Source organism: Mya arenaria, chromosome 13 (genome assembly GCF_026914265.1).
Source record: "Mya arenaria isolate MELC-2E11 chromosome 13, ASM2691426v1".
Classification (NCBI taxonomy): domain Eukaryota; kingdom Metazoa; phylum Mollusca; class Bivalvia; order Myida; family Myidae; genus Mya; species Mya arenaria.
Genome location: NC_069134.1, coordinates 30,633,460 through 30,650,386, shown reverse-complemented (window position 1 = coordinate 30,650,386; position 16,927 = coordinate 30,633,460). Strand labels below are relative to the sequence as shown.

Below are 16,927 nucleotides of genomic sequence, written 5' to 3'. Positions count from 1 at the left end.
AACGCCTTATTTAAATTGACTCTCTTATTCAAAATCTATACATAAGAATGTGTTATAAACATCAATTTTGACCAATAAACCTTTAACTACTTACTAAATAATGCATTTATGGAAAATATAAATTAATAATTACAAGATTGTAACCGTGTATTTAATAGCAGAAAGGGCAAAATATTAAATGATTGGTGAATGCTAAAAGATTTACTGTGGTCTATTATAGTCTCAAAAGGTAGAAATACCGTGTTTTATGCTCAATTCTTTCAAATAAAACTTCATAAGATAAGGTATCTTTCATAAGAACCATTGCTCTTTTGAAATTTAATCGTCCTTTTCGGAATATCAAAACGATATTATTAACTGTGGTAAGTCTTATTTGGCAGTAAGAGTGCATATTTAAACATATGAGGACTTACTTTGTTTAATGTTTATACTGCTCTGTGTTGTATTTAGTAGACTCAAGGTATGTGACGGTGTGGTGGTGACATGTTTGTCGACAAATTGTTTTTCAATACATTGTGAGCAAAATGTTGTTCCAAATGTGTTAAACCTGACCATGCTTCAATTGGAAAATCATTGAGTGTGTATCCATAATATCTTATTCAACAGTTTATGATTTCATTCTGTTTTGAAAGCTTAGTTATGCATTTCTCTTTAACACAAATATCAAAATTTTAGTACATCAGATATTTCAAAAGGGCCTTTGACAATATCCAAAAGAACAAAGTTCATCAAACTGTTATTTTAATTATGGACTTGTATAAAAAGCAACTTGGTTACGACATCTGAGACAAATGTATACATGTGCTTTTTGGAATACAAACAACTAACAGAAATTCAAAAAAGGATAAAATATTAAAACAATGGCATATGTAGTCTTTGGCTGTCGCCTCAGAGTGTTGATAAGTCATGAAATTCCATTATAGAAAACAGAAAACTTCAAAACTGATAAAAGTAAAAAGCTAAGATAAAACATACTATTAGAAGGTCATACGCAAAACTTACCAACAATGCCATTTATTTCCGGTAGGTCGCCACGGAAACTGTTCATCAACGATAGCAACTTCCGGTAGCCGGTATTACCCACACCGAATAAATTGATTAATGGGATGGCTGAAATTACAATTTAATAGTGTACCAACATTAACTTGATACATTAGATGAAAAATATGATATTCGTAATAACTGCTGAATTAAATTAAACTATTATATAAATACTTGGATGGATAGATTTACCAAATAAAACATTGGCAAGGAGGCATATCGTGTATGAACTTGCAAACGTTACAAAACGGAAAACATATGTTCCTATGGCGGAAAAAACTTTCGGCAAACGTCACAAATGCAACGCTGATTTGTGCAAACGAAGAAAGTTTCTAGCCTGAATCGCCATTTGCATTCGAAACTCACATAAAGGATATCTAAAATTCATTTAAAATCATTACATCAAATTACATAACTTTTATCTTTCGAATATTCTGTACGCTATTTTCTTTATTCGGATTTTTAGATTTCATAAACGCTATAAGTGAACATGGGCTGACAACCTATATGTCTATTAAAATCCCGAAACTGAACGAAGTAAATAGCTTAGACAACTTCAGTCTGGCGTGGGTGGGGGCCAAAAGCTTTCATCAAAGTTCTCATCGTCAAAGAGTGTTTATCCATGGTTTAATAGACTAAATAGTATTGCGAAAATAACTAAGATTAGACATCACGAAAATGTGTCTTGCCGAACAAACTATGAAATAACTCAATGGTGTGTAGCATCGCTATTTTCCGTATTGATAAATTAAACTAATAGTCTATGATAAATATAAATTATGATACTCGCTTGACAAAATGTGCATTAAGTTAACATATCTGGTAAAATTCTGATTGTGCGACATAAATTTACTCGGACAATATATGTTGAATACTTTAAATCAGTTACCGTGGCATAAAGTCAACCGATTGATAATAATTTGAAGATGACAAATCACTAAACGGCAAATCGAGTGCCTAATTACCTATCAGTAAATAGAATAAGTAGGCCGTCAGTCAAAAAATATATACAGGTTGTATTCATTTAAATTTACACTCCCATGTAACCATACCTGCTGTAAACCCTTCGTCCTTAGTGGCCCCAGTGAGGACGGCGTTCGCGTTCAAGGTACCGGAAGTGACCAGCTGCTCGGGCGTGTCCGGTAGGAAGTGGCCGTCCACCACCGGCCGGTACAGCGGAGTCAGCGACGTCATCCACTAAAGGAAAAAAAATGGTACAAATGCTTTTACTTGAATAAGTAAATGTGAGCAAGAAAAAGAGATATTTAAACTAAATTAAGTTATATAAAATAATTCATAAAGGATCATATTTCATTGAGAATGGATGAATCAATCAAGCAATGATAGATCAATATATCGACTAATGATTCGATCGTTGAACATATCAATTAGATCAAAAGGGAGCCAATGAATAAAATCATATACTACAACTAACAGATCATTGTGCTTGCACTCCCTTTTCTGTATGTGGCATCGCTACTTCAATCATCGAGGATGCTTAGCGTCCATCAACAATTTGTAAAAAAAAACATATCTGACCTCAAAATCTTCCATAATTATATGTTCAAGCGTCTCCGAGTCTAGGTCCTGAATGCATCGCTTGGTTTCGGTAGAAGAATTTCGATGACAGTCAATTGTGGATGTGAAAATGTTATAGACGAAATTTGGGCCCCGCTGGTTACGCTCGACCGCCCAATGAGCAAGTGGTGACCCACTCTGCTGGATCACTCGGTGGAACAGATCTTCAATGGAAAATGATCACGATCCCACATGAACTTAAAAATATTGATGATTCATTAGTCAAAACTGATAACCACACAAAATTGCATGTAGCAGATACGCCACTCGAACTAAATTTTAATTCAATAATCATATTTTCTTGCAGGAATATTAATACAATAGAATGAATAAAAAAAAACATAAACAGCTTTGAAACAAATATTTTTTTATCAAAAACGAACTCGAACTAAGTAATGATAGATTGTGTTGCGACTGTTTTTCTTCCAAGAACAAAAACATGAAGGTTTACAGCTAACGTTGGTACTTATAAAAAAAAACGTCTTGGACGCAACAAATATAACAGGATTACGGTTGTCTGCCGCAGGTTTTGGTACTTGGCAAACGCATTTTCATAACAAAATAAAAAGACCGCATATGAACGAACTATCGACACAGACGGAGCAGCACTGTTTACATGTAAATATATACTACGGTCCGCAAGAGGAGGACATCGAACTCTTTACAGATACAATTATTTGTATAACTAAATGCGCATTGTTTTAGAAATTAAGACCAACGAAAACGCCGGCATCCCATTGAAGTCCGCAGCACATTCGTTTTTTCCAATATGTTATGCACATATAAACATTTGCGTACATATTTTAACTTTCTTCAGGTACACTGGTCCATAGTACTGAAGCAATTTCAATTATTACTAGAGTTTCTCGCTGTCAATATTACCAGATTTGGCCCTTCCGAAGCGAGCCGAGACGTTACAAACATATTACTACAGTCGAAACCCGTTTGCTCGATCTCCAGGGTACCGGCGAAAATACCTCGAGCCTCGGGAAATTCGAGCAAAGCGGTAATGCTTAAATTTATAAAAAAAAATCGGTCCTTTAGTTGGAGTTCGAGCCTTCGAGGAAATCAAGTTCGAGCAATGGGGGGTTCGGCTTTAGCTACAACTACCCAAAGATAAGGCTCACCTTTTGAAAGTGGCGACATAAGAAGAAGTCCAACGCTGCATCCCCCTGCGCTGTGGCCGTCGATAGTGACCTGGTTTGGGTCGCCGTTAAAGTGACCAATGTTCCGTTGGACCCACTGTAGCGCCATTATCATGTCTAGCATTCCGTAGTTACCCGTTATACTGTCGTCCGCGGATGTAAGAAATCCTAAAAGGAAAAACAATGTTCTGGCATTGAGCCTACCATAACGACTACAACTACAAGGCTTTAATGTTTTGTGATCAATCTAAGAAGTTAAAACCGTGGTTGATAACTGATGGAATGATAAACGGAATGATAAATTATGAATCCAAAGAAATCGTAAAATTGAAGATACAATGGATAAATCAGCAGATCGTTGATTTTTTTATAGTAGTAGAGTTTTACCATCGGTAGATATGAGTACACGGATATATAATTAACAAAAAATTCTTAATTGAACGATATTAAACATTTTAATTTCATTCATTCAAATTGTGTGTGACCAGTCGATAAGTTCAACGTTGCATCTTTAAGCGTTCATTTTAAGTTAACATTAACGACCGGCGTATGAGCGTTTTACCAACGTGCGTCATAAACGTAAAATTGTTGTATTACATTAATAATTAAGACTGAAGCGTGAGTCTAAGACAAATTAACTGCACCAAATCAAGAAGGAATGTTCACCTAGCGGTCCAAGCCTGTAGTTAAAGGTTACAACGACGACACCGTGAGAAGCGAGGACAGAGCCATCCAACATTGCACCCATACCGTTCTGGTAAGAGCCACCATGAATGAAAAAAAGCACAGGGAGATTGCGGTGGTGGGTGCCCTGAAATAGGAAATCACGAGTTATGTAAAGTTTTGAAGAAATGTAGTCACTGGTGGTGTCCAGAGATTATTATTATTGCGCCCATACCGTTCTGGTAAGAGCCCCCATGAATTAAAACACGCACAGGGTGGCTGTGGTGGTGGGTAAGAACCACCGGGACCGAAAATTTGCACGGGGAGGCTGCGGTGGTGGGTGACCTGAAATAGGAAATCACGAGGCATGTAAAGTTTTGATGTAACGGAGTCACTGGTGGAGTCCAGAGATTATTATTGCCAACGTACCGTTTTGAATAGAGCTCAAAAAAGCACAAGGAGAGAAAGAAGTTGCGTTCCTTGAAAAGGCAAATAACCCTTTATGTAAAGTTATGTCGAAGACCAACCGGGTCAAGAACTGATAAGGCTCATACCGTTTTAATGTACGTGCTCATGAACCAGGAGGACATCGGATATTATGAAATGACTTACCATTTTATTCTTATAATTCAAAGTCAACGCAAATTCCCTTTATGTTGTGTACAAATAAAACGATTTCTTTCATGCTTTTCGATGAAATATGGGGTTTTATCAGTGAAATAACAACAGTGAAAATGATATTTTCACTGCAAAATAAGGAGTGAAAATATCAACTTTCAGAACTACTTTTAAAATCCTTTGTAGTTACTTCCCCTTGATCAAAACTTTGAACCAGAAAATGTTGGCAATTTTTTAGAAATATTTAGAAATTAACAACTTACCGTTTATTATCGGTTATCCCGTTTTTCAAACGTTTTCTTGATCTTGAAGCTGAATGTTCGAACATTTGCTTTCATACCAAACAAATTACAGACGAAAACAACTGTTCGAACATAAAAAGAATGTTATATCATCGTTCAAATGTATTTTGAACTGTTTGTTGTGTAATACGTAAAACGAGCTTCCTGGAAAATTCACACAACAATTTACATAAAATCTGAAATTTTTTACCCCACCCACGCCTCAAAATATGTCAACAAACTAGCATTGTCCTCATCATAACCTTGAACTTGACCTGTCTTCAAGCAAAACTGATTGGTCTCTGACAGTAAGATGACTGAATATCCATGTATCATGAAACACACTCTAAAACTAAGAAAAATGTTTAAATCCAATGATTATCCGCATTTGTTTTGCTAACACATTTGACCTTCCAAATTTTCATTCATTTCGCGGCGTAGTAATTTGGTTATGTATTCATGCCACGCTTAAAATAAAAGTGTTTTCGTTATTTTTTTGGAACATATGTGCACTTATAAAACTTCATTGATTACTGTTCATAAAAGCTTTGCACTGCAAAACGAGCGAATAATAAACTATAAGAATGAATAGCAGAGAACATTTTCGCAACAAACCGGAAATAGAAAAGTTGACAGCTATAATTTTGCGTGAGGGGCGCCCCACCGGTAGCGGCGTAAATAACACCCTTTTCAAAAAAGGGGGTAATTAAGAAATAAATTAACAAACTAATAACACTCCGAAAATAAGCATAAAAGAAACAGATAATTTGTTTATTTCAGTGTAAGGTCGTATTTTATTTCACTCGTGATCATAGAAAAACTATATTTTCACTCGTGGCTTCGCCACTCGTGAAAATGTGTTTTTCTATGACACTCGTGAAATAACTCTATATCGTTGTTAAAGGAGACTGCGCTAATTTGTAATAATACGTTGGGCAACGTGCTAAATAAAATAACCTTTATAAGTATGAATAATATAAAACTGTTTCCAAATGTGATAACAAATGGCTCTTTGACTAAGCAATTACATTTAAAGCGATTCTTCCTAACAAAAATAAATTCTGCTTTTAGGTTGTAAATCTGAATTAAGTAGATGTATCCGAAAACGGATTTCACTAAAGTTTGAATGAAATGGAAGCCTTTGATGGCGTAAGTAATTTTTTGTATCAGCACGAACACTAACTTGACGTGTTATAAAAAGGGTGTGAAAATGTCAAGAGGACTTACATTATAGGAGGCCTGTCAATTCGTCCCACTAGAGACTTGTTAAATCGGGCTTTCATGAAACGACGTGTCAATTGATTTAAATAAAAATAAGTCGGTTGACGTTTAAATATTTTGAAATTTTGATCCCTTTTTAAACTATTCCTTAAATAAAACATTTTTTTTAGAATTACTTATGTATGTAAATAAACACGTGCCCAAATGTCCTAAATATAATTATACTTGTTCAATGAAGTAACTATGTCAGCAAAATATACTATTCTGTAATACTTTTACAGCTAAATTCAACCTTAGTGAGTTCCATATTAGTTTAGAAACGATATTGCGAATAATCACTGGTAAATTACCACCATACATGTAGCATAGATTCATATGAGTTGTGTCTAAACAGACCCGACATTTTGCAATAAAAGTTAAACAGTCTTAAACATTGTAGTCTGAAGAAGTATTAAACCTGTATTGTTCATAAAATATCGTTATAACAATTATGCTATAATAACCGTTATAAGTATGAGTTTTTCAAATGTGATAAATAAATAGCTATACTACTTGAACAAAGGAAGAACCATTAAAGCGATTCCATTTAACAAAATAAATTCTGCTGTCATGTTGTTCTGCCAGAACTTATTAGATATATCCGAAAAAACGGGTTTCGCTGAAGTTGGAATGAAATAGAAGCCTTTGCAGATATTAGAAATAATTATTTGTATTGGCCGCGATTCCGATTTCTTTTATGTAAACTATACTTTGACGCACACTATTACGACGTGTGAATAAAACGTGAAAATGCCAAGAGGACTAATAATATAAGATGCTTGTCGATTCGTCTCACTAGAGACTTGTTAAATCGGGCGTTCCTGTAACGAACAGTCAATTGTTTGCAATTAAAATATAAGTCGAATTACATTTTAATATTTATGTCGTTTCGTAAACGCCTTCTCAAAAAAAATTAATCCAGAATGACGTTTAAAATATAATTATATATAATGTATCAAAATACTGCTCAATATAGCATTTATCAGGTCCATGTTAGTTTGGTTTAAACAATATTTAATCTATATAAGTACATTTAGAAAATACATACATTACATACATGATAATTAGGGTTGAGGAGATAGCTTAGAGCTTATATTTTATACCTCTCTCCTTATCTGTCATTTTATAGAAGCAAAAGTGTAAACAACATTTTACCAGGCAATGTAGGTCAAAGGTTGTAAAAGTTGTGTCTGTTGTAAAAAAATATATGTTTGATGTACTCATGAAAGCAAACATCTGAGGCAGAAAAAAAATATTTTCAGTAGCATTCTCTTTTTTTAAATTAGCACGAATGTATAACGAATTAGATAAGTGGATTGGAAGAAGAGGAAGAAAGAATCAAGTTAAATTTTAGGCTGGTCATGACCGAATTCAGGGGAAAATCTCATATTAGTTTATAAATGATCTGGGCATTGCGTCGATGGTAAATTACCATAACAGCACCATGGCATAAGGCACGGAGCCATAATGAATGCATTTTCTTTTGGATTCGCTTTTGTAACTGTTTTATTAGTCGCCGGCTATATTTGATATTACTTTAGAAATATTCGAACTAAGGGACTAGTTCATAAATTGCAGAACAATGCTTTCAATAATTTCCACGTTGCTTGATAAAATATGAAGTTTAGTAAGTTTTATAAAACTGTACACTTCAATTGATAAAGAAAACTTAAATTATAATAGCCCTGCTTATTATATTGAAAATTTTCATTTTAAATACCAACTCAATCATAACAACTCGGCCATCTCCGAGATAGATAGAGGCCGAGGTGTTCCGATTGATACCAACTTCCGCCAAAATAGATGAAGGTTACACGGTACTATTACAATATCCTTTATGCTTGTAAACCTCCTACGCAGTTATCTCCCTTGGCGACAGCAAAAATGCCGAGTTTTGAAAAATTAACATTGAGCTTAATTGTTTGTTTTATAAATGTCATTCGAAGAAGGAATGAACTCTAGATAATTCCCTCTTGATGTATAGTATTTTTTCCCGTTCTCTATACTCGTATGAGTGAAATGTGTTACAAAAACTTAAACAATATATAAAGGAAGGAATTCACATAACATGCCGGTACAAATAAAAGGTGAATGCCATGCGATTGAAATATATGTATTAGTCCATTGACTCTATTTCTTCCGAAAAAGCGTATGTATATTTTTGGTATATTTTAGTTTTAACCGGAGGACTAGCTTGGAAAAAAAACAGAATATCTATTATTCCGGGCTTAAACTATTGTAACAATATTATTAACCATAATGTCCTTCGAGCATATATACACCCAACATAAAAATATATTGACATTGAAATAATAACTATTTTGGGTTATCTGCATGCACGTTTTTCTTCTAATTTCATTACGCCGACTTGATGCTATGCATCAACTTTTTTCTTGTTTATTTTGAATAACCCCAAGAGAATCCCTGGTTTCACTGACCGTTTCAAGGCGGTCACCACAGCAATTATTATTTACGGTATTTTAGATCATATATATTATATGCGATGTGTTTCTTGTTTTGTGTTTTTTGGGCTTTTATCCATGAGTCTTTTTACAGAATTTATGCATTCGGAGCTCCTCGGCCAATTTTATAGAAAACCTCGGATGTATGCCGGTACATCAGTAAAAGTAGTTCGTTTTGAAGTATAATATTAATCAAATGTAGTTAAGTGTTTTAGCTTGTATTTGTAAGTCTTAATTTAAACTGATTGCCAGTGTGGTGTATTATTGCAAAGATAATTAAGATTCCCAAGAGTTAAGTCATGAAGTTTAACTGCCCTAAGTGAATGACTACGCGATCTACTTGCAGCATAGTGAAAGTGTACCGATTTCTGACATTGTAAACCGTTCATATACATCCGAGGTTGTTTTCGATAAAAATGGCCGAGGAGTTCCGAATGAGGATTTATGGTGAACTATTTTTATCTTTTGGATTTGTCCCTGTTATATCTGGAATGTCCATTTGGGAATATTACGTAACTTTACGCAAGCAACGAGGAGTGATTCAATCCAATAGATTAATAGATTAATATAGTATTTCTTTTATTTTGTACGTATACGATACGTTTAAGAAAATCTAACAATTTAGTTCTTAACAAATGCATTTAAATCCGAGCCACACTCGTACTTATCGTAAAGCTAACCAAGGAAACTGGATGCTGTTGAATAACATTTTACAGTATTCTTATGATTGGCATTCATCGAACACTGGCTTAAGACCGTCAGCAAAAAGAAATATCGTCATAAAAATTAACAGAAATGGCAAGTTTAAGGAGAAGGTGCTAATTTTTACGTTGGGCAACATGCTAATGTATTAGAACCTTTCAAAATATGAGTTATATAAAACGGTTTCCATATGTGATAAAACAAGGGCTCTTTGACTAAACCTTTCATGATGTAAGTAAGTCTTAATATCAGCTGCGTGCGATTTCGATTTAATCAAACTGTACTGTACTTTAAACAATTTGACACACATTATTTTGACGTGTGATTAAGAATTTGAAAATGCCAAGGACTTATTTTATAAGATGTCTGTCAATTTGTCCCACTTGAGACTTCTTAAACCGGGCGTTCATGCAACGAAGCGTCATTTGTTTTCAATCAAAGTACAATTCGTTTACGTTCTAATGTTTTGACATTTTGGTCTCCTCAAATGAAATTAATAATTCCAAAATGACCTAGAAGACATTGTTAATGTATAAGAAATACAAAAAATGAATTGTCCATATTTCAGTCCTCATCAAGGGAATGGGAATGCATGCGTTTACTCTTGGATTCGCTGTTGTGATTGTAAGATATAACATTGAATAACTCCAGGTGAGATCCGGGTTTCACTAACCGTTAAGGGCGGTTACCCCAACGTTTATTATCAATGGTATTTCAGATTGTGTAACTGCTGATGTTGTGTTGTGTTTCCCGTTGTGTGTCTTCATCCGAGGGTCTCTTGAAAGGAATATGGTAAAATTATCTGGCTCCTTGAAGTTTCCCTGTAGTATCAGTTGTTTATGTCGTATCCATACGGACAATGACAGAACTTGACGCGAAAGAAGAAGAAGAAGAAGAAGAAGAAGAAGAAGAAGAAGAAGAAGAAGAAGAAGAAGAAGAAGAAGAAAAAGAAGAAGAAGAAGAAGAAGAAGAAGAAGAAAAAGAAGAAGAAGAAAAAGACAGAAGTAGAAGAAGAAGAAGAAGAAGAAGAAGAAGAAGAAGAAGAAGAAGAAGAAGAAGAAGAAAGAAAAAAAAGAAGACGAAGAAATTATGCAATTCTATATATTAACCGACTATCATAATATTTATATTATTTTGTATGTATACAATACCTTGTAGACACATTGAAAATATAGTTACAATCAAAACCATCACTCGTCCTTGTACTTTTCCGTAGTTTTTCAGAAGTAGATTTGTACATTCAAAAAAGGCTACTTTCAGATACGGAATCAGTGTTATACAGAAATTATTTCCGGATATCCCTATTTTATGTTTAAATCTTACATTATTTTAGACGAAAGTTATCAGGTATGAAATAAATTGTATGATAAACATAAAAACAGTTTGATATTGCCTTAGATTTGGCAGAGACGTTTAGCTTGATATCGCCTTACCCTCGGAAGGTAGACGTTCAGGTATAGACAATCCTCGCTTGTCCTGTTGAAACCCGGCACGTGATACTCGATGTAGGCAACGCCCTCTGGTGGCTGTGGACAAGCGGACGGTAACTCTAGCGTATCAAGGATGTTGCTCCATTGTTGCGCAGGGACTGGTGGCTGGAAAACGAGGCTAGTTATAACTACATGGTTTTGCTTTTTCTGGGACAATAACATCAACAGTGTTTACCATTTGACAGTCAATTATTTTGCTTTATACATATTGAAAACATAAAATCAGAAAGTAAGTTTTAGCTCTATATTTCCAGTTATGTAATATGTACAATGGGCATTTCATACGGCTAACTAATGTCCAGTTCAATGTTGACATTTGAGCGAGATATCAACAGTATCGAAAGAAACAAGGCATAAAAACTACATAATGTTTATTGTCGTTCTAACTAAGTGCAATAGTTCTACTTTATGCATGCTGAAATTGATTTGATTACAAGACTACCTATTAAACTAGCCCGTCAATGTTGTTCTTTGCTATTATGACTGCTCAATAGTCCGGAAGTCGATCAATATATTTTTGTGGTTTAACTAGTTTATTGCTTAATCTTTCATTTTGCTATGTTAAGTAGATAATTTTACAGAACTTTATTGGATTACGTTTCTACTTATTAAAGTGTACATACTTTACTCGTTAAGGTATCGTTCTTCTTGAATTGAAAATACAAGTTGAGTTTTTACATCAAACTGCGCTTTAAATGTACGCGGTTCTTTCTTTATGTTTTACAAGGTAGCAACAAGGCGAGTCACTCTAAAATGTCATGAAGATTACCGATTGCCGGAGCCCGGTATACTTTTAGACGCATCTGGACATTTTTATAATGGCATATTTTAGTAAATCTTTTTTCAAACTTTTTGAAATATATTTCTAAATTTATGTGATTAAACTCTTATTGAAAGGTTTGTCAGCCTCGGCAGTAGTTTACTTGGTCCTTCCACGACCGAGTGCACATATTTATTTTTTTACCGGCAAGCCATTCAAAAAGTGTATACTAACGATTTTGTAGTCGATACATGAATGCATAAACCTACTTCACAATTTTGTTCTGTGTTTTTTCTTAAAAAAAGATTAATTTAAAACGTCACTCTTCACCTAAAATTGAATCATTCTGTAAATTGCTCGATAAGAAGTCATTTTAATAAAGATGTCAATGTATCAAGTAAATAGAGACACTATTACACAGAGGAGTGAGGAATGGTTAATATTGTGCTATCATGATTGACACGAAAGCTAGACAGAAGGAACAATCCTAGGAGAATAACTGGTTGTTGGCTTATCGTTCATTATCATTCATGTCACACCGTCTTGCCCCACACCCAATTTGTTTTTATTCCGTATTATACTGCTAATGCATCAACATGATAAAAATCAATAATGACATATTGAACTAGATTTAGCTACATCTGTCAGCATCGATGAATACCCTTTTTTGCAGTTTTGTAAATTAAAAATAAAAACACGAAAACAAAATACAGCTATATCTTTCCGTCTTCTAAATTATACATTTGCAGTTTTAGAGAAATGAAAATGAAAGAACTAAAATAAACATAACTATATCGGTCAATTTTAATTGCTATGCTGAATGCTGAATTATGCGTCGCATAATTGATTTCAATACTAACCATGGATTGAGAAATGAGTAAGATCAGAAGTCCGAAAACATGTTTAAATTCGCACTGTTCCTTCCATTGACCACCCCAAAACCGGTTTAAATATATAAAGTGTTTTTACTTATCATCCCAAAAAGGTTTAAATACAGCTTGGTTTCACTGACCGCCTGGCAACGGTTTAACATACACACTGGTCTCATTTACCACCCGTAAATCGGTTTTGTCACTGACCGACAAAGCACCGGTTTAAATTCACAGTGGTTTTAGTGACCACCCGGAAACTGGCCAAGATACGCAATGGGCGAACAAACCGCGCTAAAACCAGTTTGGATACACAATGTTTTCCATCAAATGTCGGTTTCAATACACATTGCTCTCACTTTCAATACACATTGCTCTCACTTTCAATACACATTGCTCTCACTTTCAATACACATTGCTCTCACTTTCAATACACATTGCTCTCACTTTAATACACATTGCTCACACTTTCAATACACATTGCTCTCACTTTCAATACACATTGCTCTCTCTTTCAATACACATTGCTCTCACTTTCAATATACATTGCTCTCACTTTCAATACATATTGCTCTCACTTTCAATACACATTGCTCTCACTTTCAATACACATTGCTCTCACTTTCAATACACATTGCTTTCACTGACTGGTCAAAAACCTTTGCAATCATACGAATATTGTATGTGTGTGTTTCGCAGAACGTTATATTGCATAAGTTGTTGTGATGACCTTGTAAGTGTACGTTTATTTTATATGTATTAATATTACAAGACAACAAATTAAGACAGACGTACAGACCATCGTTATGCAACACGGGCTGACATTTTGTATCGCCTTAATCGATTAAGAAGCTTGAGAAAACTTGAGAAATTTGTCATGTTTCTTTGATGGGATATTTTAAATAAAATATCATATTCTATTACACTTTTGTCCTGGCCTGATATGAAATTGCTTGATTGAAGTTTGATCTGCCTAGCAGTTGGTGCATAAAATGTACACATGTAACAATATTTATACGAACAACTACAGATACAAGTCCAGTAGTCGAAAGTTAAAGTGTCACTCTTATTCAAAATCAATACATTCACATGTATAACAAACATCAATTTTGACTGATAAACCTTTAACTACTTACTAAATAATTCATTTATTGAAAATATTATGCAATTTATCATTGACAATTCGTGGTAAAATGAAAACGAATGTAATATGATTTAATACAACCAAACTGAGATTAGTAGAAAATGTCATTAATACAATTTATTGTAATTTCACTTAATGCAAATTGCATGCTTCTTAAATAATATGAATATATGTGTTCATCTTATACATTAATATTTTTTTATTTCAATTACATATTTTTTAACGTGTTCAATAAAGATGAGGATGGAAACGTATTCAAGGATAATACTTTTCAGCAGTTACCGACATCAAAGATGTTTGAGATTCTTTTCGTGCTAATGATATGCGTGCTCGAGTGACTCTTATCAATGATAATATTGTTTAAAACCATATTCAAAACACCGGCTCGATAATTCATTAAACAAAATGAAACAAATTATATGGTATCACTTTAAAGCCGCAAGTTCATAAGGTTAGTAAACAACCACTTCTATCGCGACGGTCTCTATTCAGACGGTACACTCACAATGAATTATCACACAAAAAGAACAACATTTCGATGTATATTAGCCATTTGATGGATGAATACAGACGGACAGTTGCGAGTTACTGTTGACCTCTCTAACCCCGCTAGACAAGAGTGTCCCCTGCTACGTAGCATGTGTATTGGTTTAGTAATATGAAACCACTTAGTCACTTGCTTCTGCCTATTGTTGTAGCCATTGCTTCAATACCCACCTGGGGTCAAGTGAACTTGTGATTTAAACCAGAAAGAAATGTTTGACCAAAACACAGTGACATAAACAACGATAGAAATTAACTTTGTTTCTTTAATTTTTCCTACAGTCGTTATCAAAGATACCAGAAGATTTCTTCAATTATTTGCTGTGAAAACATGCTTCTTAAATCGAATTAAATCTATGGGAGTTAGAAAAAAATATTTAAAGAAAATATGTATATATTTTTATCTTCAAGCTCGATTTAAAAACACATGATAAAAACAAGAAAGAATTAAGTTGTCAAAGGCACTTAAGGAATTGTTCCCACAAAGCCTGTCACACCAGGCGTCTGAACTAGATTTGCCAAGAATATGTTGCTGTGGGCTTACAAATTCGAAGAAACTAGGTTACAAAATGTCAACCTATTAAATGCTTTGATTGTGTGCATTGGCATTCAACTTTACATCTTATTTCAAGAAATCGAAAGATTTTAAAGTACAATAATGCCATTGCATTAAAGATAAAGACCTAATTTCTAATACAGAATGTTTCTGTAAATTTAATTTCGATTGTGTTTGTGAGGTTGTTGTTGTTGTTTTTTCAAACTCACCATGGCAACACAATCGTTTTGTTACGTTTAATGCCGCTCGTAAAGTGTATTTGTACCGACATCAGCACACGTTATATTCTGGAAGAGTTATCCTTAGTACCTTGGAAACGGTATAGACAAATGAGTAAATAAATTCTAAACAAAGGCCATGTTCAGAGACACAATGTGAAGGCCGTACAGGTTTATTGAAGTTCAATTGAAACTATTAATTAATTAAACAGAGGTAGGGGAAACATTGGCATATCTCAGATTTTTTATCATCAATGTAAATAGATATAGTTGTGTACATTTATCAATTATATACTTTCGTTTAAACAAGAAGTAAATAAATTAAGCTATGTAATAGTTTTTTTTCTAAAAAAATGTTTCTATTTTTTGGGGATGGTTTTTATAACATTTCAATTTCAATTATTCAAGGTGAATGGAGGTTGAAATTCGAAAATTCAAAATCAAAGATAATTTACGATCTTTATCTATGTTTCCCGTTATATATAACATGGTCATGTGATAAGCATAATGGCAGTGATTATGGTACTCTTAAGGAAGCCATACTGCGTGCTATTTGGGAATGCCGTTTTCAGCACATCGGGGTCTTCTGGTGCTCTGGTTGCAGACAATTGCCAACTCAGTGCAAGTGTGGAATTCGTATTTAATTTTTTTTCGAGAAACTTAATGACTTAAAAACATTGTTTTGAAACTAATAGTGATCTTTTTTATTATATATTGGTATCCATTATGCATAATATATAGGTTGTTTACAGTTTTATTAAAAAGTTTAACAGCTACTTATCATTGCATGATGTGTTACATTAAAAGTTTACAAAACTTTCGACATGGTTCAACATCAAATTCAAAAGGATTCTTTGCATAATATTTTAGTTGTTACTCGTTGATAAAAAAGACTGTTTATTATATATCAATATATATATATTGAATTATTATATGAACATGAAGCCGGAAATTTTGTCCCGCCTTTTAAGATTAAGAAGCTTGATAAAACTGAGAAAAGTTACTATGTCACGTTTCTTTGATGGGATATTTTAAAATATTATATTATTGTACACTATTGTCCTGGCCCGATATAAAATGGCTTGATTGAATTTTGATATGCCCTAAAGTTGGTGCATAAAATGTACACGATGTAAAACTAATATATGAAAAACTACAGATACAAGTCCAACAGTTGAATGTTTAAACAAAAAACTCGTTGTGTGGCACGGGATCAACGCCAAAGACATAGAACACAAAAACAAACAATCACTTCACCAGAAACTTGGTCAAGCTTTCCAAATGTTAAAATTGACATGATACAAAGACATGAGAGGCGATTATTTATGATTGGACGGTTATATGAAATAGTGATTTATTAGACATGGTTCTGGTATTGTCCTAGATCGCTTTCAACACATCGATTACACGCTAGAAATTGAATCACGAACTATGGATTACGTTGGGAAACTACTCATGCCATGAAGGTTGTTGTTGTTAAGAATTTGAAATGTAAAACTTTAATTTCTGCCAGTATTGTTCGTTTTTTCGCGGGTAACACAACGAACAGCACAACAACCTTTGATGGGTTATGTTACAGGTTCTGCAACAAAAAGAC

General features: G+C 33.9%; 1 protein-coding gene across 1 annotated transcript in view; it reads right to left on the bottom strand.

The window, feature by feature from the left end:
• The window catches only part of LOC128213277 (carboxylesterase 1C-like), a 36,526-nt gene that overhangs the window by 16,107 nt on the left and 3,492 nt on the right, over positions 1–16,927 (bottom strand). Inside the window, exons 2-7 of the mRNA XM_052918873.1 lie at positions 11,184–11,345; positions 4,431–4,575; positions 3,747–3,932; positions 2,581–2,783; positions 2,094–2,238; positions 1,003–1,110 (exon numbers count right to left, since the gene is read on the bottom strand). Of these exons, the coding sequence (XP_052774833.1) occupies positions 1,003–1,110; positions 2,094–2,238; positions 2,581–2,783; positions 3,747–3,932; positions 4,431–4,575; positions 11,184–11,345 (949 nt within the window). The remainder of the gene's footprint in view (positions 1–1,002; positions 1,111–2,093; positions 2,239–2,580; positions 2,784–3,746; positions 3,933–4,430; positions 4,576–11,183; positions 11,346–16,927) is intronic.